Below are 24,682 nucleotides of genomic sequence, written 5' to 3' on the forward strand. Positions count from 1 at the left end.
ATAGCTCTGAAATGTGGATACAAATGCTAATAATCTATATGTATGAACAACTTTAAAAGAGAGATTTAGCAGCTGGAGTTCTGTGAGCTAAAGACTGAGTGAAGTTTTAAAAAGACCTTGCATGAGCAAATGCTTGAATTGAATACTGTAGAGCAAGATAACTTTCAAGTGCTCAATAACACTCTTAGATTAAGAATTTATACTCTGTAACATTCGTTTTTTGTAACCCTAGTTGTTCTTTTTTTAGGTTTGCAGAGCAACTGGGCACTGTAGGACACAGTAACTCATTAATGACACTGAGTTTGTCTATAACACAGTGATGTAACACATCGAGTATGTTCTCCTTTCAGGGTAAGGAAGGAAGACATACTGAGTGATACAAACAGTCTTTTTGTACAAGGAGTAAACTGTTTTTAATACAAGTAGCTGTAATGCAGAAGTACATTGCTTTGCACTAACTTTGTAACCCTCTACCAGCTGCATTACTAGCTGCTACATTTGGCATAGCAACTTCTTTTTCCTCCAACTACCTCAAGCTGACGAGGTCTGTTTCTGCAGAACAAAGACACCCAAAGCCATTTTCACTACAAATCCGCCTCAGCTCGTCAGCGTTTGACATTAACTCTGAGACTCACATAGGTCAGCGCAGCAGCGCCGTTAGGCTTCATTTGTAAGTGCTTTCCTCTTCTTCCATCTATCTGAACTCCACTGGGACTTCAAGGCACTCCAGTGATAGTCCACAAGAAAGCCGAACAACCTTCAAATAGCATCCACATCAAAGCTTTGTGAATACTGGACCTGTTCCTCTTTATCTGAGGCAATTTCCATGTACATGTACATGATGCAGATGGAAGTTACCTTCTGGATACCGGATTGAAGCTGCTTGCTATTTAAAATGCTCAGTTTGACAAACGTTGCATGCAATTTTTAAAATGGATCAAGGGATTGAGGACAAATGATGATTACCTACTACAATTTGAAATAGATGCTGAATGGGATGAAAAGGGAAATGGACAGGGCTGGATACAGTTACTGTAGATTGCAGTAAAAGGATTACTAGAAATACTTTATATTCTTAATGGAAACAAGCACCTTCATTTTCAAGAAATTTAATAAACCTAAAACCCAAATCTTAAACTCTCTGATGCAATAAATTCAGCATTGTTTGAGATTCCATGAAAGAAAAAGCCAGCGTAAATATTTATTCAGGCATAACTAATCCTGTATCCGAGTGTAATGTAATGCAAAGCAATATAAGAGGAATTGTACAACAGAGAACTCCCACAAACATTATAAAGTCGATTTCCAGCAGTGAATATTACCATTTTTTAAGGGAAATTAAAGAAGCTGCTAATTTTACTACTGAGTTTTTGCCACGGAGCTCGCACTGGCGCACACGCTGAGGTGGAAATGACAGTGGTACATGTTGCTGTTTATTGATGACATGATGACTGGCGCATGAAATGCCTCCCGGTGCTCACATTTTGTGAGTGGGTGTTCATCAACAGGAGAGAGCGGCTCCGTTTGGCTGATCACCGTGAAAAGGGCTTACACAGCGTATGAAAGCTTGAAGAAGTTGGGTGGTGACTTGGGACACACATTTGCCCACGGCGTTCCTATTGGTTTATTAGTGATGTGATGACACGGAGGAGTTGGGCTTAACGCTTTATAAAGCTGCTCTGTCCGCGGCGAGCCACTCTTCTAAAGATCACCGTGCCCGAAACTTCACTTTCCAACAAGACACGCAGTGGAAGCAGGGAGGGAAACGTCGGCATTACTGTCCATCATGAGCGAGGTAGGACTATTTTATGATTTAAACCAAAGAAGCGTCGGGATGAACCCTTTTACGCACGGTCCTTGCGCAAAGAGAAACTGTATTAATGAGACGTTTAACGCCCCACGCGAGCTGCCGTGTACGCCGGATTTCTGTTAATTGATGGGATTTCTTCACATCTTCTGTTGCAGCTCGGATATGATTCAGTACTGAGCGTCAGACACTATCAAAGTGTGCCGAACAATGAGCGATGTAGGAAACACCGGGGCGCATTATTGCACCGTGGGCTACTCCCCATGAAGTGACAGTGGATTTACGATAAATAACTGTATTTTTCAGTACAGTTGTTGTGATTTATATTTTTGAACTACACAGCGTGGTTTGACAGCAGTTAGAGGGAACAAAAGGTGGTGAATTTGAGCGCAGTGTGTGTTTGTTTTTTCTTTTTTCTCTTTGTGCTGTTCGCTGTCTTTTTAAAACACTTTTTATTGCAGGGATACGAAGAGGCTGCTGAAGTGTTTTGCTTTTTATCATATAGCTTGTGTGACTGGTAGTACATGGCGATTGTGCCAACTCTACTGTAGGTTTATTGCGCTTCACAAACTCCCAGCAGTTCTGGCTAAAAACGTGTAACATCACAGGGGTTCAGCTTTCAATGGAAAACTGCTGTTTCCTAACTCCGCCAAAACGCCACACAGTCACAGATGTTTCAGCTCCACGAAATTGGAGGGAGGAGGTTATAAATAGCTCAATTTAATGAATACATTTTTTTGTATTACACCCAGAGTCACCACAGTTTTTCTTTTCTTTAGGTATGGATAGCTGATATTTTCAGCAACTATCACACCTGGTTTAAAAAAATCATTTAAAAAGAGCTGCTGTTCTGACAATAATATCTTCAAAGCTCTTTTTTTTCTTTGTTTGTTTGATTGACACTGTCAGAAGACGGAGGTGGATCCAAGTGACACCTCCATCCTGTTCAGTACTTGAGATGTCTGGACTCATCTGCTGATGGGACATCAGCACACAGCTGCAAGCAGAGGTGCAGACGCCTTGCAATCAGTTCAGTCAGTCAAAGTTCTGCTCGCAAAAACAATACCTTTCACAGAAATTTTTTTAATCTATCTATCTATCTATCTATCTATCTATCTATCTATCTAGATAGATAGATAGATAGATAGATAGATAGATAGATAGATATAGATATAGATATATATATCTATATATAGATATATATATGCAAAGCATTAACGTATAGGAAGGTTGGCAAATTGAACAGAACTCTTTACTAACAGGAATTATGAAAAATAAATGGTCTCTTGCGAGATGCAAGGTCATTCTTATTCAAATGAATATTGTATTGGCCCCATGAACACACTCGCACAGACCTCAGAACCAACCCTGAATCAACAAGTCCCATTGTTAAAGGACTGGACTGTTTTTTGGTTGTGGCTGCTCCTGAGCACCAGCTAAGTTCAAGAGGAGCCGCCCTGAACTGTCTCATTGAAGCAACAAACATGCTCCCATGGAGATGCAATATAATTGGTGATGTGCTCAGTCTGGTAAAATGAGGCCCTCAGCCCCATTTGATCCTGACTGTTGAGTCTCTGAAGAGTCTGTTAATAATTCTTGCTTATTAAGCAGACACTACTGGCTAGTACAAACTGCACTAGCCCACCTGTGTCTAAGGCCAGCTCTTTGGCCATGGAAACTGGATGGATTACCCACACAGCCTCTCAAAAACATACCGGTTGATGCTTCCCACTTTCCCCATTTGTCGTCTTTCTCCTTCTCTCCTCCTCCCCGCTCTTCTCCTTTCAAAATAGAAGTATCAACTCCTATCGATATACATAGAATAAAAGAAAAAAAATCATGCATAAATGTAAATTAGAAATAAAGTTACTCCCAGTGTCCACAACGCTATAGATGGAGGGATCTGTATCTTCACTGGTTTCTCCTTTTCCCAGGCTCCACCTTTGCACCAAGTTTAATGATATTCAGCATGGTGGTGTTTGCATCATCCTGCTAACTAAAACAGAAGCTGGCAAACCTGACAAACAACAACCATTTTTTTAATTAATAAATTGACATTTTTAATCTTGTTACCAAACTGCTGTTGTTGTGATGGCTTAAATTCAGACAGCGAGCATGAATGAATTCATAGTGTGCTACGGTTTTCTGCTGCATCTTATGAGATGGAGAAAATAAGTTGAACTGAAGTGCTTACCAGGGACAAGTGTGCTTGGAGTTGTGGGAGTTTTCTTGTTTGTACAGGCAGGTGTGTTTGCTTTTCAGAAGCTTATATAGAATTTTTTTTGTTTGCGTTTCTTCGTGCATACGTTAAGGTTAAAAAAACATGGAGTAAGTACAAATGTTTGCACAAAGGATAAGTTCTGAGTCTGTTTGGCTTCAGAGCGAGCCGCTTCCACGTGTTCACAGCAGCAACAGCCTTCAGGTAACAATGGCAGCAATTCTGTCAGAGCTCGGTCCTGCAGGGTAGTGGGTATGCAGTTTGTCACTCGTTTAAATGGATCGGTGGCAGACGTCACCTTTGCGTCTCTTCAAGCTGTTTACCGCAAGCCACTCGCTGGCTGCCTCAGTAATTGATTCATTCCAGGTACACACACAATGAAAGCATTAACAGCTTCTAAATAATTGAATCCCCTGAATAACCTGAGCCTTTGGTCTGGTAATGCTGTGAAAAGTGAGGAGAAGCCGGCCTGTTGGTTAAAAGAGGTATAAATTTATTGACTATGTGGCTCTGCTGCAAATGTGAGGAAGAGGAAGGAGAATGGGCAATGGTGGGGGATGCTAAATAACTTTGGAGCGTTTGGGCGAGTGCTGCGCAGAGCGAAGAAGTCCTCAATCAAAGTCATGAACGTATTCAGACTCTGAAGTTGACTTGAAGCCAGTGAGCGAAGCAGAGCAGCTCAGCATGTTCTGGATGGATGAGTCTCGCAGCGGTCAGCACTGCAGTGCATCCTCCCTCACCCCCGCCTCACACTCTGCCCTTGCTCTCTCCACCTTCCTCTTTCTCTCCCTCATCTGCACACACCTACTCTGAACTAATTTCCCCCTTCTTCTTCTTTTTTTTTACCACTTGGCAAATAAACCAAATCTATGACTTAAAGGAAACTTAAAAGAAATCTAGTGGTATAATCTACTGAAAGTCCCTAAAGCTGCTTACATCTGTCAGTGTGTTCATGACATGGAGGAGAGAACAAGCTGACTAGAGAGCCTGAAAACTGTGAGGTAGTCAACATGGAGGGAAGTGGCTGACTTAGAGACTTTATTACTTCTGTGGTCTCTATCAAACTGGTTTTGTCTTCACCTGTTTGACAACATCCGGATATTCTAATAAGAAATATGAAGCAGACTCTATGAAACTTCTCTCAGAAAGCAGTTTTTCGCATGATTGCTGCAGCTGTGTCTCATTACCGTGACCTTGAAGTGTTTGCGTATTTACATATTTTCGGTGCTTGATTTACATGTGAAGTCAGATACAATGAGCAAAAATCGTTTTGTAAGGGGCAATTTTTTTGTCAGTTTTTGTAAAAATCGGCAGAAATGCACCCCTAAATATGTTTAAAACTCATAAATGCTCATTATAACTTGTAAAATATTTGTCAAAAGGTTCAATAAACACTTTTACTTTCTTAAAAAAACCCCAGATATATATAATTTGGGGGGAATTAGTTCATGGTTCTGGCTTTCAAGGTTTAAAATGTTTCCACAGAATGAGAAGTTGGTTTTTCCTTTTAAAAAAAAAATCTTTTGCAGAACACAAATGACGTTTAGATAAAAGCTCATGAAAGTTATTTCTCAAAACAGTCTGTGACATCCATTGAAGAGGAAGTGAGCTTTTATCTCAGCAGCAGTTTGATTTAACAAGCTCAAACTTCATGTATTGATGTAACACCCTGCCCTAGGTTGTTCCTTACGCCCCCATACCCCCCCCACCCCCCCACCCCCCAAAATAAGATGAAAAAAATCACTGGCCACTGGAGGGAGCTGCAAAAAGCAAAAACACATTTTTTTTCCTATCATGGTTACAGCCACCCTTTTAACAGGATCACATCAGTTTCCATGGTGACTGTGTGTGCCCTGCAGAACTGCTATTATGAAGACTCCCTGCACTAAAAAACAATTCAAACAAGCAAGAACAAAAGAACCTTGGGACTCTATTTAGTTAAACTAATAAAATAAACATACAGTAACCAGGATTAGAAATTCTAGCACATAGAAAATCCACACATCACTGGACACTTCACAAATGTGTGTGAAGTGGCAACAGCGTGACTCTAAACTAAGAAAGGGACGACGAAGGGTTAATGCACAGTTCACGAAATAGTTGTTTGAAGGGTACTTGAACTCCTGTTGACTTGCAGGCATTTGCAAACTGGCACTGTTATGCTGTTACATTCCTGCAGACACTGACTCATAACTAAGCTCTCGTCAAGCCCAAACAGCAGTCTCCGGTGTCCGCAGCTTCAGGAATGGCTTGTTTCCATCACCGTCAAATAAGCTCCATCATAATTTGAGTCAAGGGTCTTCTTGGTTGTTACTGTCACCTCCCATCCATACTCTGCTGCACTAATTAACGTCAAAGGAGTGCTCTCACACACTGGCTGGATTATAAAGTAGCAACACAGATGTGGTGGGTGTGTGCACTGTGCACAGGGTCATTTGAGAAAAGTTGCATTCATGTGTGTGTGTTTTTTTCATCCTTACCTGTAGTTTTTTGCAATGTGCAGCAATTTTTTGAACAAGTTGGCCTATCTGAGAATGGAAATGCTAATTAGCTTGATTAGAAATACAACTTCCAGCTTCCTTGGACATTCAGACCTTTCACTGATTTCATAATAAAAAAGGTTATATTAGAATATCTAAATGACCTTGCCAACAATGTTTTTACTTTAAATTACTTGAGTTTTCAGTGATAAGAACAGCTTCATGTGATCTCAGTAAGAAATCAGAGTTTTCGGGCTGCTCAGAATTAGCCTCGCCTTACTTTTGGTGCAGGCAGGAAGCATAAACATGACAGAAAAAGCTGTTTAATCCACTTTAAGCAGAGATTGGATTCCTCTAAGTGCTTAGACTGAAATAACCCAGGCCAGTGTAACAATGATGCCATCATATTAATAGCCAGCATAAATCAGGCGTCTCTCCATAGCGTTGCAGTTTTTGCGAGACTTCAGATGTGCTTACTGCACCCATCTTTAGCTTTGCTGCTCTTGATCAAATTATTTTCTCCTAACTTAGTCTATTTTTCACGAGGGAAGGCGACTGTAATTGAGTCTGACACCCAGATAATTTTCTGCTGTGTGTTGTGGCAGCAGCTCTCCGACTTCCATTAGTCTCCTGTAATGCTGGACTGACATCTTCACACATCATCATCGTCGCACGCCTCCGATTGGATTGTTTGGTGTTATCCATGAGCTTTGGGTAGGAACTGTAACAGGAGTTGTAATAAATTAATGTTAATGACTCCAGACGCTTAAATGTATTTGCTGCTGTGGCTTTATGTGTCATTTTTATTAATGCAGTGACAGTAATGGTATCCATTTTCATTTTTGGTCATTATCTGGGGTGGATGTGAGGAATTGCTTCAGATGATGGTTTTTCCGTCTCGCTTTTGTTGCTCTCAACACTTTGCCAACTCAAAGTTCAAGCATTTGTTCTCCAGCCCATTTGTTTGATTTGTCCATAAGTAGCATGATGTACTTTGTGTTTGAATTGCAGGCTGCATCTACGGGTACAAATCTGCATTGATGCTTAGCAGAATTCAGATACATCTGTCCTAGTCTCTCCAGATTGTAAACCTATAACATGGACTGCTCTGCCCCTACAATCAGAGATTAAGCAGCTTTGAAGCATGTACTGCTGGATTAGGGGACTTTTGGGGATTGCATAGATCTGCTTCAGTCTGATTTACAATGCTGTTGGCCATATTTTTATACACTGTCCAATGGACAGATGGACCTGTGTAAAAATTGTTTTTCACCCCAGTGAAACAGACAGATGAATTGGCTTGGCGTTGTAAATGGACTAAAATGTGTTGATATTAAATAAATCGTCTTCTATTTGCCATTTATTGCTGTTAGCCTGTCATAGTTTTAACAGATGATCTGTACCAACAATCAAAGCACTCTGATGGCACCTTTAAAGAGAAATAGGGTGCTGGTCAGCTGATTCACCACTTTAATGCAATTGAAACAAGTATCTGTTTATCTTCATTAGATTGTTGTTTCTGGTTTTGAGTGAAATTTCTGAATTGACCTGGCTAAATATAAAACCTGTAACAGTTCCTCATTCACTGGTCAAAATTTCTATTTGTTAGTATTCAAATATAAATCCCGATTTAAACAAAAAATATGTAATGTAACCATTTTAGGCCACCAGTGTATCAGTCATTAGGGATTAAGGTTGCCAGAAAATCAAAGCTCTGATACTAGAAATTAATACTGGATTAGATACTCACTTGCAACAGTATCAATGCCAGCAGTGCTGCAGACAGAAACACAGCCCCTCCCCTCACTCGCAGCTGATCACATGACCAGTTGCTCTGAATTTTAAGAGTTCAGTAAAGCTCCCATTTCAACAGCAGTGAAATAGTAAATAGTTATCATAAATGTTAACCTGGCCAGACCACACGTTGATGTTATTAATTTAACTATCAGCATTTACCCAATAGCCGCATTAACAGTCTGTAAAGCTAAGCTTGGTAGCTTTTAGGGGTGTCCAAATTCATAGGCTGCATCCTCCTGAGGACCCAGTCTACGTGGGCCGGGTCCTCAGGAGGATGCAGCCCATGAATTTGGACACCCCCTTAGATACTAGTTTATCTAAGCTAGCTAACTAAGCTAGTAGCTAGCAGCTATGGCTACTAATATAACATAATGGTAAGGCAATTATCACATCATTTCACTTAAATATAACAGTTTGCTGACTTTAATATGGGGTATAAAGTAGGTAATTATTATAATAGCTTAAGCATTTATGTAAATATTTATATGTATATTTTGGGTAGCACAGTGGCACGGTGGTTAGCACTGTTGCCTCACAGCAACAAGGCTGGAGTGTGAAGTTTGCATGTTCTCCCTGTGTCTGCATGGGCACTCCGTCTTCCTCCCGCAGCCCAGAGACATGCAGTTTGTGGGGTTAGGTTAATTAGCAAATTTCCCATTGGTAATGAATGTGAGTGTGAATGGTTGTCTGTTTCTCGGCATTAGGGCTGCAACCTGTTGAGGGTTGCAGACCTAATGCTCATCCAGCTCATCATCCAGCTCATCATCCAGCTCATCATCCAGCTCATCCAGCCCCTGATAAGAATAAGTGGAAGAGAATGGATGGATTGATATAAATGTATTTATATAATAGGCTAAAGTTATGTGACATAGCTGATCTCACAACGGCTATAGCAACTGTCTCAAAGGAAAAAAAATGTTAAAGTGTAGGATAACAAAACAAATCGCTTCCACACCTTTTCTATAAATGCTTGGGAGACGACTATTGTGGCAGTTGCACTAGTTGCATTTGTCCATGTGTAGTTTTTTTCTGTGCTTTTGGGCATTTTCCTCTTCTTCTTCTTCAGCATGTAAGGATAAGACAAAAACATTTGTATGTGTATGCTGAGCTTGTCAGTTCAGGAAGTACTGCAGCCTCAGCAATGCGCTGCCTACGGTAATAAAAAGAAAAGAACAGAAATGAAAAGAAAACAAACAAACAACACGAAGTACCATCACGTTTCCAGAATTTGGTATCAAAAGGTATCCTAAGTACGGGTTCTGTTCACTATAAAAGAGTGCTTCTTTCTTTTTAAAATGACTTAGATAATGCTATCAGCCCATTTATTATCTATTTGTTGATTCATATCAGGTTTAGTTTCCTTCATGTGTCTTATTAACAGACACTTCATCACCAGCACAATCTTTATCAACAGCACAGAAGACATGAATGGCAATTTACTCAGCTGCAGCGTCATTAATCACTTGGGTTGGTGTCGAATGCGCAGCGAAACTATTACACACTGGGTGCTTAAGCGACTGGGATGAAAACAGTTTTTGTAATGCATGTGCGACTGTTGTCTGATTAGTATGCAGCCATAAATTCACCAGCTGCGTGCATGCACCACTGATGGGCCACTGCATCTTGCACAGCCAATAGCTACAATGTGAAGGGAACCAATAACCTAAAATGACATCTTTATTAAATCTGTGGTTTACAGAAGTTGTTTTGTCCTGTCCTGGTTGATGCATGAGATGCCGTCAGATCAAACATAAAACGCACAAAAACCACTCATCATTGCCACTTTTTGACACTGATGGAAAAATATGACACATAAAAATGAGAAAAACAGAAAAACGTTCAAGCACTGTACGTTATGACTGAACAATAAACTAACTCTCAATATGGTAACACTACAGACTGAAAGATGAAAGCACAGGTTGCCAACCGTAAAATACGTAAGTGCAGGTTTAATAGACACCGTTGCTGGGTAAAAGGGGCCAGAGTCATGGCTGCTCTCTGTGCTAACCGCAGTCGTATAAATCACACATTTCAGCAACATCAGCAACGGTGCGGGTGCCTATATTTTAGTCATTCACCTTACGAGTGGTGAGGATTGGGAAGGGCTGAATTAGCAGAGCTGCAAATTTCCCTCCCACAAAATCATTAAAGCGTCACACTCTGCAGATTTGAGAGCAGGAAAACCTCAGGGACCACAGGGTGGTAAAGCCATATAAGACTTCTTTAATAAGATTGTGCACGCTGTTAGATGTTTTTGCAACAACTGTAGCCCTCAACGTTCTTCAGTTTGCACTTACAACTTACAGTTTGCTACAACAGCTGCTGTTTTGTTCAGCAGTTCCAAGTTGAGCTCTTTCATTCGGGTCATTTAGTTCTTAAACGGAGGTCATGTTATTTGTGTTTTGTTATTAAATGTCTCTGTCAGGAAGAATAAAGGCTACACTAAGTTTTGATGCATGAACCCAGCAAACTCTGAACTGTCCTCATATCAGCATTTGCTACTTAATGTCCTGTGTCTGTGTTCTCGGTAATTATTACGAGCCGCAGTGCATAAAATTACAAGTTGCTGCAACAGAACTGTGTTCATACTCTGCTGGCTTTTCTTTTAATCCCTCTTTGTAGATCGTGTCCTGTCTTCACTGGTATAATGATAGTGTGTTTGCCATGCTTAAATGTCACACTGATTATTATTGGTTTCATTTTCTAGGGATGTTTTTGAGCACATGTATTTGTAACAATAATCAGTGTGACGTCTTATTTGTTTCTTTAATAAACCACAGAATTGATCTGAATGTTTTCCTGCAGAAGCATTGGGCTATGTTTTATAATGAACACAGTGGCGGTGACACTTTCCAGTTGGAGTGTTTAATTTAACAGAGCTGTAAGTCTAATCGCAGTATTCTCTTTTCTTTCAATTATGGACAAATATGGAGCCTGACTTGTGTTCTCATTTCTACATTGTGGGTCTTTGGAGTTACAAGTAACTGGATGTCTGCGGTGATCAGAGCTGAGGGGAAACACAGATCAGGTGGCATAAATTCATGTGATTGGATAGCAATGCCAAAATATAAAAGCAGGTTCTGCATTCCTTATTCGCATAAGCCAGAAATGGTAAAACAAATAGCACACAATCACTCAGATGCAAGAAGTAAAGTTGTTTTTTCCTCATGGCCCTCAGGTCACCGTCTTTGCTCAGAGCGAATCTGCCTGAAACACTTTTCATCTGAGCAGACACAGTTCAACTCCTGGCCTCTGCACTTTCCTACCGGGAATAATAAAAACTGAGACAACAATGCTGTTTACAATCAATAAACTAGTAGACAATCCCCTTGGCGTTACTTTGAAAGTTCAGTTGCTGCTAACCAGCTAACTCTGGCCCTTCCTGTATTGTGTTTTCTTACTGCCAGTGTTTGAGATTTATCAGCTGCTTGAGCTTCTCCTCCATCTGTGTTGGATTATACCTCATGACAATAATCTTAATTCTGCTATGGAGTTTCGCTGCAAGTTGTAGGATCACCTGAACAAGAACCTTCTGCATTTTCTGCTTCATGTGCTTCTTTACTGAACTCACCAAGGCTGCAGAGCAGAACAAGGATCAGCTGCAGGAGGAGAGACTAAAGCCTGAATTAGACTTCTGTGGGGAATCTTAGTAGATCCATCCTTTGTTCATCATTTGCTTCCAAAGCATCAGGCTGATGATGACCACATGCTCAGCTTGATGCTTTAAAACAAGACCTCAGTAACCAATGGCGGATGTCAAAGCAGCTACGTCTGTCTTTTATACACAGTCCATGCTCCTTTTGAGTACAGACACACTCCCCTTAACACCGCTACTTTCAAAAATCAAATCCACATCCACCCCTCTCACCTTTAGATTTCTTAGACTGAACTCTCTACTATCTGATCAAGATCTTAGTTTGGTAGTAGGTAGGCTGGTGGTTTCTACACTTTCGCCTCTCGTGGTAGGACAGTAGACTAATCTTTCTCTGACGTAAACTTCAAGAACTAAAAGAATGAAAAGAAACTTTTGCCATTTACGTTGTTTCACCCTCAACTGTCCGTGACCTACTTTTGCTTTTTTCAAATTCTTAATGGGCATCATGTGTGGCAGAAAACTGTGGGACACAAGCCTTAAAATAACTGTAGAAAAATGATTTAATTATTTTAAATAAAATTAATTTAAGAGTGATTTAATTTATTTCCAATTCCTCACTTGTTGTTTTTATCCACAGTTCTGATTTGGCTATAACTGCTAAGAAATACACATTAGGGAACCCACTGAACAAGGAGAAAGGAAGTTTGTGGAATCGTTTCCAGGTTATGAGTTGATTCCTGATTATTAACACATCAAATACCAGTTCTTCTTCAGGAAGTTCTGTGGGCCGTCTCTATCTGACAATGTCCGACGGGACGGCACAAGCAGAGGACAGATCGTCATTCCACATAATTAGAGCCTTAATTTGAACACCTTGCTCTTTTCACTTCATTTGCAAAGATACTCTCCTGCTGCCTGGCCCACAAAGGCAGACTGTGGTGCTATCTGGGTCGCCTGGTTAGGTAGCATGCTTTCTTTATGTTACTCCCCCCGTCAAATGATGGCCGCTTGCCTTGTATCTGAAAAACAGAGCTCCTGCCAGCCGGTTGGCCCGCTTCTAAACAAGCCGGTCTACTTCGATGTTAGCTCATCAGATCAAAATGGTCAGTGATCCTGAGCCAGACAAAGAAGCTGAAGCCAAAACCTCAATTATCACATTATGCCAGCTATGCTAATGAATCAGCTATACAGGTCAACTAACTAAGAAGCTTGCAGGATGCAAAATATTCATTTTTTCCTCATTCTCATCTCATCTGCTTCAAAATACAAATAACCATTCCTGTGAGCCACACAACTGAGTTAATGCAAGAAGCTACAGAAGCTTTCCAGGTGCAAATATAATTTTGGTTAATAAAACAATAGATGAGGCAAGAAAGTCTGTTTGCAAGTATGTTTACAAAGATCTTACAGTGTGATTTCAGATTTCATGAAATAATAATAAAAATAAATAAAAATTGTATTTTTTTTAATTGTATTGTATCTTTATTTCAGACATATACAAAAAAAACAATATATACACAAGTACACATACTTGCATTTACAAATACGAATATATATGTAAATACACACGTATGTGCTCAGATAAAACAAAAAAAAGAAAATAAATAAAATAAAACAAAGTCTAAATGACATGAAATGACAATTATTAGGTCTGAAATGGAGTAGGAAGAAATATAACATACTTATTAATCCCTACCCCATGCTCAACATTCTATTGAATCCCACTATTCACCTAATTCCCATCATCACTTACCCCACAAAATAAACAAATAAACAGAGCTATCATCTTTTTGTGTTGCTAAACTGTGAGTTTGTTTGTGAGAGTGTCTCGTGACAATGACGTACGAGCGTGCGATGCCCGTGGCAGCAACAGACGTGTGTAGAACAACAAAGGATAATCTGGAGTGTGGGAGAGAGTACGACCATGCAGCGTTTAAAGCGTGGACGTATTTACATTACTTTGAGTTTTAGTCCGCAAAAAGTGAAAGAAACATTAGCATCCGCTGTACACTCTGCGTGGGAAGAAAACTTCTTTCGACAGCGAAAAATTAAACTTCAAATCTGAGCAAGTACCTAGCAAGCCGCCACGGGAATGTGAAATTCACAGAGAAACTCCCGGATCTCCCCGCTGACATGACCGCTGTAGCACCGGGCAAACCTCCACCCGCCCCACTCCTGCTAAACAGGTGAAAATAGATCTAAGAGCAACAGGACGTAGTACCGCTGAGTCTTTGATCTTATTTATTTATTGCTGTGTTTTACTTGCATCAATTTGAAAGAATGAGTGTAAACACAAATTAAATTAAAATTCGATTTTATATGATGGATCATGCAGAAAAAATACAATTGGCCTGAAAGGTCTATTGCTTTATTACGTATTTAGGTTGTGTGTCATGTTTTTAAAAAGTAACTAAGTAACTAATTACTTTTGAAAATAAGTAATCAGTAAAGTAATGGAATTACTTTTTTTGGGAGAAGTAATCAATAATTAGTTATTAATTACTTTTTTCAAGTAACTTGGCCAACACTGGTCGGTGTACGAATGAACGTTTTTGTGGGCGGGTTTTCCGAATGATCATTGGAGGTTAAGATTTCCTGTCTTTAAGCTTAGCTAACCAGAGGAGGTCAGCAAAACAGCCACTATTTAGACATGAAAGTGTAAGTCAGTGTGAAGCAACACCTGCAACACTTGACCTTTCTGTGAAAAGATGGTTTTGTGTTAAAAACATTAAAATAGAAACAAGTTTTCGCTCTTGCTGCAAAGCTTTGTCAAATCAGCAGGCTCACTGAATGAACCCTCAAGCCGCTCACGTTTATTTCCTGGCTTGCTGGTTAGTCTGTGGCTCTTTTGGTCAGTGCAGTCTGTGGCAGCACAATGTACAATGCCAACGCGTGGAAAACCAATCCCCAGACACTGGCGACACCCACATTAATGACAGAAACACAGAAAGATGTAATCTCGCCAATTTCAAGGCTCATTAATTTGTGTAACAGACGGAAGCTTGAAAAAATAATTTGAAGGGGGTTCTAATGCGTTTCCCCCTCCTTTCCTCTTGTTCCTTCCCTCATTGCTTCTCTCAGTGGAAACAGCTTTTTTCCCCCTTTACTAGCACACCATGAAAACAAATGAGTTTTATTCCAGGGATATTTGTAGTTTTGTTTTTTTTCTGCGCCCCAAAGGCATTAGCACTTCTTTGTTTAGTGTTGACCGCATTATGAGAGCTCAGACTTTCACTGCTGCAAAGCAAAACAAAAGAAAAAGACTTTTGTGAGTCAGTGTGAGAGGTTTGATTTGAGCTTTTCCAGGGAGGGCTCCTTGGTTGCGTGACAGCCGGCCTGCTTTTTTGCTTAGGCTCGTAATTTTACCGAAAGCCCTCCTCAGCCCGAAACTCGGAGGAATGCAAAGGAAGCAAAACAACTAAAAGTGTGTCTCTCACACTGACAGGCACAAGTAAAGGTGGCTAGATGGCAATGTTCCCTCTAATGTTTTATGTGTCTGAGCAAACACACAAACTCCCTGAGCGGACACTTGGACCACTGTGAGCAACAGCAGACGTGTGCACTGTGGTCACGCCAGCATCGAATCCATCCAAGTTACATGGTTTATTAAAATAATCAAATTACAGCATTTATGTTAGACTACTTTTAATTAGCTGCTTTAGCCCACTTGCAATGACATTTAAAGAAAATCTTGTTCATGACCTGTGTAGTATGTTAACACTATTGGAAGTAAAAAATAACTTGAACTCCAATTTTGAAAACACAACTTTCTTTTTTTTTTTTTTTCTTTTTTTTTGTTATAAAGCTCTGAATTGTATTATGAGTCTGTGGTCTGGGAGAGAGTCTTTTATCTCTGTCTGCAAAATACAGTATATAATGACCAATGCTGGGCCATTAATTATATAGTTACTTCTTCAAAAAAGTATCTGAGTTTTGCAAACAAAGTTTTTTGCAGCTGTTTACCTAAAAACCATTAAAACTATTTACAGAACAATCAGCTGTTCTGCATCAAATTTGATGCCACACAAATTATTTGTGCCACTCCAAAAAGTAATTTCTGTCCACTATGAAATAAAGGACAACAGCAGTCTGATACCCGTGGGCCTGAAAACAGGAGATGTATCACTCCTGTAACACCTGTAACATTCAGCAGTCGCCTCATTGTTCTGATGCACACAACAAAACTATTGACTACACTACACACTAACTACACAAGATTTGCGCTAAACGTCGCAAATCTCTCACATCTCAGAACACCGCCGTCACCCCTAAAACTTCCCACCGTTTCTTAACAACTAAATGCCATGTTGCCATATCATTTTTTGATTGGCCGACATGGTACATTTTTCGACCAATAGGAAAGGCTGGGGTTTTTTTTGCTTTTGTTTTTGCTCACAGGCGGAGAGCGCTTTCCGTTTCTTCCCGCAGTAAATATAAACAACGATAGTATTCAGGAAGAAAACCAAACATTGCATATTTTTTGTATCATAACTCTGGTTTTACGTGGCCTATCAACACAATTTAAAAACTGGTATCAAGTCCACACTTTTTCGGTCAGTTGTTCCGTCTGTCCTGCTCACATCTCCAATGGTTGTACACATTGTCATTAACGTGGCTTCACTCCACATCAGCCACGCCGCTTTGCTAGCTAAAACACCGGTGTCGGCACATAAGGACGCTGTCATAGCCTGTCAGTGACGTTGATTAGCTGCGTATATACGAATGTGAATCGCATTATTGGCTGGACTATGGGATAAGGTGGCATCGTTCTAATCCCATACGGGAGCAGCCAGTCACTTACTGACTAACACTGCAAAACAGAATTGTTAACGTATTTACTTTAATTTCAATTCAGGTTAGTTTTCTTTTTTGTGCGCAACGCAGATTTTCTGTGCGCAGAGACCGTGCCAGCAGTGCGCAATTGCGCACGCGCACAGCTTAGAGGGAACATTGCTAGACGGTGTCAGGAGTAGTGAGGAAGAGAAAAGAGGGGAACGAGGAGTTTGACATCATCTCCCCGCCTAATGAAACGATATGTGTGCGACTGAGTTTCTACGTGTTGAGGTTCCCCAGGCTGACTGCGCAAACGTCCAGGCATCAAGTCACCTTCAAACAGCTGATGTTTGTGACACGTACTCCTCCCCTGCTGATTCCCCCTACAGTATCACTAATTCTCCTCTGAGGAGGAAAGCCAACTCGACTCGTTATTTGTAAAAGTAGCACCTTCCTTCATGGCAGTGCCATTCCCGCACCGACACTCAGCAATTTAACAGGAGCCCTTTTTTTGGCTGAAGGTAGGTGTATTCCCTGAGAGCATTTTAGCTTAACAGTATTGCGAATGCGCCCAAATATGAGCTGAGCAACAGCGTTGGTTAATATCTGCCAGTGTTTACTGGTGGCAGCTGTATCACAACAGTGATATGTTGGCAGCGATGAAAGGTTTTAAAAAAGCAATTTTTTATAATTTTATAAAATAAGAATTGTTTTCCTGGCACAAAAGAATGAAAATGTACCCGTTTTGAGCCAAACTTCCATTTATAACATTATTTCGGTGCAAGCTTACGGAGTTAAAAGAGAAAACTCTACTAGTAATTGTGTTGTCACTAGTGATTAATACCATTTTCCTTTGGCATGAACGCCACATCCGCATGCAGAGTAGCAGCTCAGACACATTTCAATCTTAATGCTCACTTAATGTCTCTCTTTGACTCATAAAAGCCTCTCTTTATGTTCTAATTACTGTGGTCAAACTACTGCCCGTCTTTCTAGAGAAAGGAAAAAAAAAACATCCAGGGAAACTCAGTAATCATGTTTCATGGTGCTGCACTGCAGGAGTAAGAACCCACCCACTTCCTCCACACTCTCAACCAGACGTGCACTGGCCGCCCAACAAAGGAAAGAAAATCCAAAAAATCTGCAGTGAGGAGTTATTGACCCAGCACTGATTTGGCGATGCTTCAGGACGCCCTGTGGCCCTTATGACAGTATGGTTTATGTAACTGCCAATGGAGCTTATACAGATGAGTGGTCTGTAACACACAATCCAGCGCACGCAAACGCAGACACACACAAAACACTCGTAGTAAAGAGCACAAGCAGACACCCACTCCCACTGCCTGCACAGTGAGGATGAACACGCTGATTTCTGAAGAGCTGAAGAGGCAGGTGGAGAGTAAAGTTAGAGCATTGAGAGGGAAACAGCACAGCAGCATCCTGAAACGCACAGAACACGGCCGTAAAGGCTGCAGATCGCAACGCCTTTATTAAAATGTCACTGTCATGGAAACAAGGCGTCTACAGCCCCGCACGTATCTCTGTATGTTACTGTGTGAAGCCTGTGGAACAGATATGTAACCGACATGGTGAGTTTGTTATTTTTAGTGCAGCGCTAACACTTCCGTTCTTCCTGCTGATGCCTCACATCCTTGTTGCCGCTTTTGTTTCCTTAAAGGCTCGGTTGTGCAGGCTAACAGATGGAAGTGATGAAGACTTGTGCTCGCACACTGTGGAGGAAATGAGGGGCAATGAAGTGTTTGGCCCTCATTTGTGGGTACAGGGCTTAAATCTGCTTTTTATTTCTAAAGCTACAGTCACACTAGGAAAACAGTAGTTGGAGATCGCGGCAGGATCAGAATTATTGTGACTGTAGGCTTTAAAATGCTTGCTTCAAAAACACGGACCAGGTTTGTGACCGTTCATAGTCAGTTGTTGTCTTCAACATGACTTTTGCAGCAGTAAAACAGCAGTAAGAGAGTTGAGGGTTTAGCTCACTGCCTTCAAATTCTTGTGAATATTTCTTATTTTAAAAATATTTTAGCTGTTTACACTGACCACTTAATTTAGGAATTATTTTTCTGAGTCGATCTCAGTTTTTCCAATGTGAATGAACAGCTCTGATCAGTACAATGATATGGGAGTAGTAATTTATCACTGTTTCACCTCAGACACAGCTAGAATCTGCTCCGGGTCAATCAGCTTCTTCTCTCCCTCCTCAGATGTGCTCCCACCTCCGCCAACAACAGCTCAAACTGCCACACTGACATCCTGAAATTTGTAGGAAACCATGAAATTCCCCCGGTTGCTGCCTTTCCCTGAGAATCGGATGAACCCAGAATCCCATCTCTTCATTTCAACTTCATCTTTTTCATTGAATTGTTTGCAAACACAATGGTTTCATTGCGGATATGCATTACATATTACAAGTATGAATCTGATAAATGTGGAATTTTTCTGAATTTTTTCTGCAGTGCATTTGGTGTGTAAACCTCTTTAGTCGGCTTTCAGTTAGGTGGTCAAATTTGCAATTACCTGCAATCTGTTTGTCATAATACCTCAGTTATCTGTGATAAATTGTTGATAATTACAAATGTGTTGCCGTCTACATACATAGAAATTCCCACTGAACAGAAGTCACCTCCACTACTTACATTACAGACAGAACATCAAAGATCTCAGACAGAAATTCTTCCACAATTAATGACGAAGAATGACAGTCTAACTGCAGAATGACATCGGTGCTCTGCAACTTTGCTTTTATATAGAAAACCAGGTAGCAACCAGGTGAGTCGAGTGTGCTATTGCAAATACACGTTTTGCAGACAACTTGCGCTCATCAGTGCAGACGGATTCTGCAACAAGCTGAAAAAATGTCTGTGCTTAAAAATTAGACAGCAATTATTAACAAACTTCCAATCTGTCTGAATGTGACTGCAGTCACTCTGAGCTGAACTGCGAGGTGATCCATGTAGTCACCTTGCAATTGAAACTGGTCATCCAGAGATTTATGCTGAATCTGTGGGCCAAAAACGCCATAAATGAGGAAAAAATTCAATACAATAACCAGGCAGCATGGTTGTGATGTTGCCCAGTTTAGGGATCAACAGGTATGAAATCACCGCCCACTCATGTAAAATAATGTTGCTATTCTTGGACAGTCCCTCAGACCTGCCATGTTTTATTCTGTTTGTTGACTGTTTCTTATTCAGACATTAGAGAAGCACCTCTATACCTTCCTATCTATATCACGTTTAATTTTCAAAAGAAATACAATAAAATAACAGAATAATAACATCATATTTAATATAATATTGGAACTCATTGGCCAACATGTAGTCTCGAAACCACTGGCTACCATCCGCTGACTTTGACATTAAAGGTCTTCGCTGCTGGCAACACTGGAGGTGCTGAAACATTGGCCCATAGAGGTTAATCATCAGATAACCACTAGTTCCTCAGATCGTGTCTAACTGCAGGATGACATTAGAAGCACTCCTTTAAGGCTCCACTCATATGGACCTGTTTTATGTAGACCTAACTACATAAGCACTGACTTGGTATTTTTTGCTTAGACGCAATCCTGACATTCACTGAACAAGAAATGCTTTGAAAACTTGGAGTTTGACGACTTGGTGATAAATCACACAAAAGTCAGGTTCAAAGTGTCGGTTTGCCTGCAGCATCCTATTCTGCAGGGCAGATAACCGACTTTGACTTGGAGTGAGGAAAATAAAGGCTCGCTCTCAGCAGAATGAAAGGAGGAGGATGATTTAAAGGATTCTCTCTGAAAAACCTCCTCGCTCTCTTCCCTCTCCATCCCCAGATGAATGCCCAATCAGAGATAAAACATATTTACATTTCTCTGATGTGCAATGCGCTTATGGTATGCGCGCACTGGATTTTCTGTTATTCTGTTTAAGGGCACGTGTGCATGCAGGGACTCTTGTTTGCACTGTATGCGTATATGTTTTCTCCTTGCAGTACTGTAATTGAAAGCCCGGAGGCACAAAATTGCAATGCAGAAACAGCAGATTTGCATGCGGTGCGCTGCAATCGTAGTTTGTGTTTGTCATCTTCACCTAAAGGCACACAAACACACACACATCAAAGCATTGTTTGCTGACCTTGTGTCCCTTTGAGTCTGTAAATGATTAATGAGACACACAATATGTATCTCTTTACTCTCTATCTCCCTCATCATCATGTAATTACTGTTTTCTTCTGCTTGATTGGTTTCTCATCTACTTGTTTGTTTCTCAGTGCAGGAAATTCGGTTTCTTGTTGTTCTCCTCCATCCTTTCTACAGGTGCACTAATTTTTTTTCAAGTGCAGGGTAATCTGCAGCGTGAGGATAGCCCCCTTTTCCCCCTCAGTAATCTCACTCATCGAGTGCTGCTGTTATTGCAATTTACACTTGGCTCAGCTCCAGAGCAGCTCGGCCTTAATGGCTCCTCCTCTCTCCGTTGCACTCGAGTGTTATAGCTTCTCATCATCACCTCAGTGCTGAGCTGAGAACTCTTGCCATAAACACAATGACCTCAAGACGCTTCTTGAACTGTAGCCAAACTGTAACCTGTTAAACCCCGCAGAACCTGTTGTAACTTTAGTATTACACCATTATTATGGCGACGTTTACATATGCAATTATTTGGTTGTGTCAGAGGAGAGATTCAAATGTTTCTATTGGTGCTAGACAGCATCAATAAAAATTAAATTAGAAATCAAAATTAAAGCATCTTTGCAGACAAATGTGATATTCAGTCACTTGACCGAAGTGCATCTCTGAAAAGCAAATTAAAGTCTTTCCCTTCATTCATTGTATCTGCATGACATTTGCAAATAAAACTCATAAAAAAACACTCCACGGTTGTGAGATTATTCTCTATTTCTCCTATGTGCTTTTATGTACAGTGGCCACTTTAGAAAAGACAAATAATTGTGTCAGATGAAAACGGCTTTTGTCACGTATGTGCAACATTTTTGTGAAGTCTTTGCACTCAGCATGTGTACTGGAGAAATATGGATAAAACATTTGGTCCAATGAAATAGTGGATGGATAGCTCACCGTTGCTCTTGCGGACAACTGAGTTTTTCTTGACACGTGGTTGCACTTAATTTGCTTTTACATTAAGTTCTGTTGGCAGACGCACATTTTCAATATCGCTTGATCGCATTCATTTAATTGTGAGAAGTTAAAATGATGATCGAGATTAAAATTCGATTTATTGTGCGCCCCAATGTAGTAGCTGTTTGCTGTTACCAGGGGGCACTGTCACATACAACCACTCTGTGCACGCAAGCATGTCTGTATAGGTTAGGCAGGTTTGTGTTCGCAAATACTCACACATACAGACACACATGAAGTGCCATAAATCCTGCATTAGGGGTGGAGTTCTGGCTCTACTCCTGTAAAACCTCTAAAGGGAGATTAAATGCCATCACATTTGGCTTTCTTTGACACAGGAGAAATGGATGAGGTCCTCACCCCATCTCTATGCTAAACCCAAACAGTCTGTATGAGCAACTAACCTTGGCTACTTGTATCTCCTCATGATTACTTAGAGCACTAAAAACAGCTTGGCCTTGTTTAAAGGACACTGACAGAGTTCAGGTTTAGGTTAAACAAGGACTGGATGGCATGTAACAACAGCCCTCTGTTGGGACTCTCCTAATAGACCGGACAGTTTAAGTATAAACTTCCAAGAACCCAAAAAAACCCCCACAGATCAAACTATTTCTGCACCAAATAGTTGGTCCATGATTCCACAGGGAGAATAAATCAGCAACTATTAGCCGGAAGGTCTTCTTCACAGTTTTTGCTTCCAACTCCTCAAGTCAAGCAACGCTTACATATGCACTGGTGTTATCTAAGAGAAGAGAGTCAGTGATTTCTACTGATGCCTTTAAAACCTCACAGTTGTTATTTCGTGCTGTAACTGTGGCTACCAGATTTATGAAAACCACCCTCAGACATACTCTGCAGCAATTTAGAGGATAAACAGGTAATTTTTTAACACACAGCGTATATTTCAGCGGGAACTGTGGAAAAAGTGAAATATTAATGCTGATGACTAAATGACGAAACAACCTCTCACTGAAACTTGAATTTACTATCTCAGCTTTAATCTCCAGTGTGCTTAGAGACAGATTGCAAACACCACCACGGTGGTTGCTGGACTAGTACATTTATTAACACTGCTTCCTTACATTGTATAGAATTTAACTGTCTGTATAATTGTTGGGAAACACAGATTAACTGCTATATAAATTCTTGCTGGAGCACGGCCATGAATGGTAAATGCTGTCATTTGAAATGTTGGCACTATCGGTTGGCTTTAAAGGACCATGAACAACAAACCCTTTGTGAAGGATATGAATGGTTATATGTAATTTGTAACCATTTAACAACCCTAAATGAGGTGAAAATGACTGACTTGCTTAGTTTATAATAAATGGAATGGACTCATATGCTACTATCTATTAATAGGCCTGCTGGACTGCTTTAGTGATACAAATAAATAAAAAAAAATATCTGCGAATGGTCGTGTTGTAATAAAGCTGTGACGTTACATCAACATTATAGCTCCAAAAGCAAACACTCCTAGTCAACTGGTGCCACAATAGCTTCTGGGAGCCACATGAGTGTATTGTGAAATATCAGCTCCAATTGCTCCAATGCAGGAAGCAGCTAATTTCATGGCTATTACTAAAGGCTGCAGCAGAGACTCAGTTACTCTCTTTGAACTGGGATTAGTAACGAGGAAGAACAAAACAGTGCTCTTATCTGGTCCTGATATTTGTTTGGCGCTGCAGGGGTGACTGGAAGAGAGCTCAGCTGTTTTATTCTAATGTGAATTTTAAAAGTCACTTCCCTTCAGCTTTCTCCTGACAGACAAATGCAAAAGTGAGAACAAATCAGGAACACATGTTGACAGGTAAGCATCACCTGCAGTGTTGTATGCACTTTTTTTTACACACTTGAAGTAATCCGTGTTTTGTTGTGGTTTGAACTGCATCAAAGACCAGCCCTAAATTAGACTTTTCTTCCCAAAAGGCACAGCTGTGTTGTGTTTTGAGTTAGCGTGGATATTTCATACCCTCGCACCGCTCATGCTTCTCCTCAGCATCAAAGCACAGCGCACGCCGTTTGAAATTCATTGAAAGCATTGGATTAATAATGCAGGGAGAAGCTGAGAAAAGAGGACACGTAACGTGATGTTTTCTTGACTTCTCAGCTATTAAACCATGGAAACCCATCTGACATGACCGAATGGGAAACCTTTGACCGAGCAGGTGGATAGCTTTTAAAAGAAAAATAGCAGGAGCTAAATCCCCCAGGAGGCAGTCAGATACGTGCTCCCTAAATGAAACCATTTTCTTTCTCTGTTTTGCTACCGTGACTTCTCCTCATTGTTTCCCACTGAATTTACAGGAGGTTAAAATAAAATAATAAAATATATATAGAAAAGAGATGAGTAAAATTAGAATAGAATAGAATGCCTTTATTGTCACTATACAGTTGTACAATGAGATACAGAGCATCTCCTGCTCAGTGTAAACATGCTGGGGGGGGGGGGGGGGGGGGGGGGGGGGTATACATATGGACAGTATTAACATAGGGAAAAAGACATATATATATATATATGTAAAATGTACAAATATACAAGCCGTTTTAAAAAAAAAAAAAATGTAATAAATAGTGTTGTGTATATACAGTTGAGTTATTGCACATAGAATTGGTATTGCACAGTGGTGGTCCATAGAGGAAGTGGGAAGAAAAAAAAAATTCGGGGGGGGGGGGCTGTGTTATTGGTGCATGTGTGAGTTCAGGGTGGCTATGGCTTTGGGGAAGAAACTGGTTTTGAGTCTGTGGGTTTTTGTGCTGATGCACCTGTAGCGCTTCCCTGAGGGAAGCAGGCTGAACATATTGAAACCAGGGTGGGAGCTGTCCTTGATAATGTTTGCTGCTCTGCTGAGGCAGCGGGAGGAATAAATGTCCATCAGGGAGG

General features: G+C 40.6%; 1 protein-coding gene across 1 annotated transcript in view; it reads left to right on the plus strand.

The window, feature by feature from the left end:
* Nucleotides 1-1,533: 1,533 nt before the first annotated feature.
* The window catches only part of pcp4b (Purkinje cell protein 4b), a 44,786-nt gene continuing 21,637 nt past the window's right edge, over nucleotides 1,534-24,682 (plus strand). Inside the window, exon 1 of the mRNA XM_084950919.1 lies at nucleotides 1,534-1,795. Within this exon, the coding sequence (XP_084807045.1) occupies nucleotides 1,787-1,795 (9 nt within the window). The 5' untranslated portion in view covers nucleotides 1,534-1,786. The remainder of the gene's footprint in view (nucleotides 1,796-24,682) is intronic.

The sequence above is a fragment of the Perissodus microlepis genome, chromosome 14, assembly GCF_051167445.1.
Source record: "Perissodus microlepis isolate ML-2025 ecotype Zambia chromosome 14, ASM5116744v1, whole genome shotgun sequence".
In the NCBI taxonomy this organism is placed as follows: Eukaryota; Metazoa; Chordata; class Actinopteri; order Cichliformes; family Cichlidae; genus Perissodus; species Perissodus microlepis.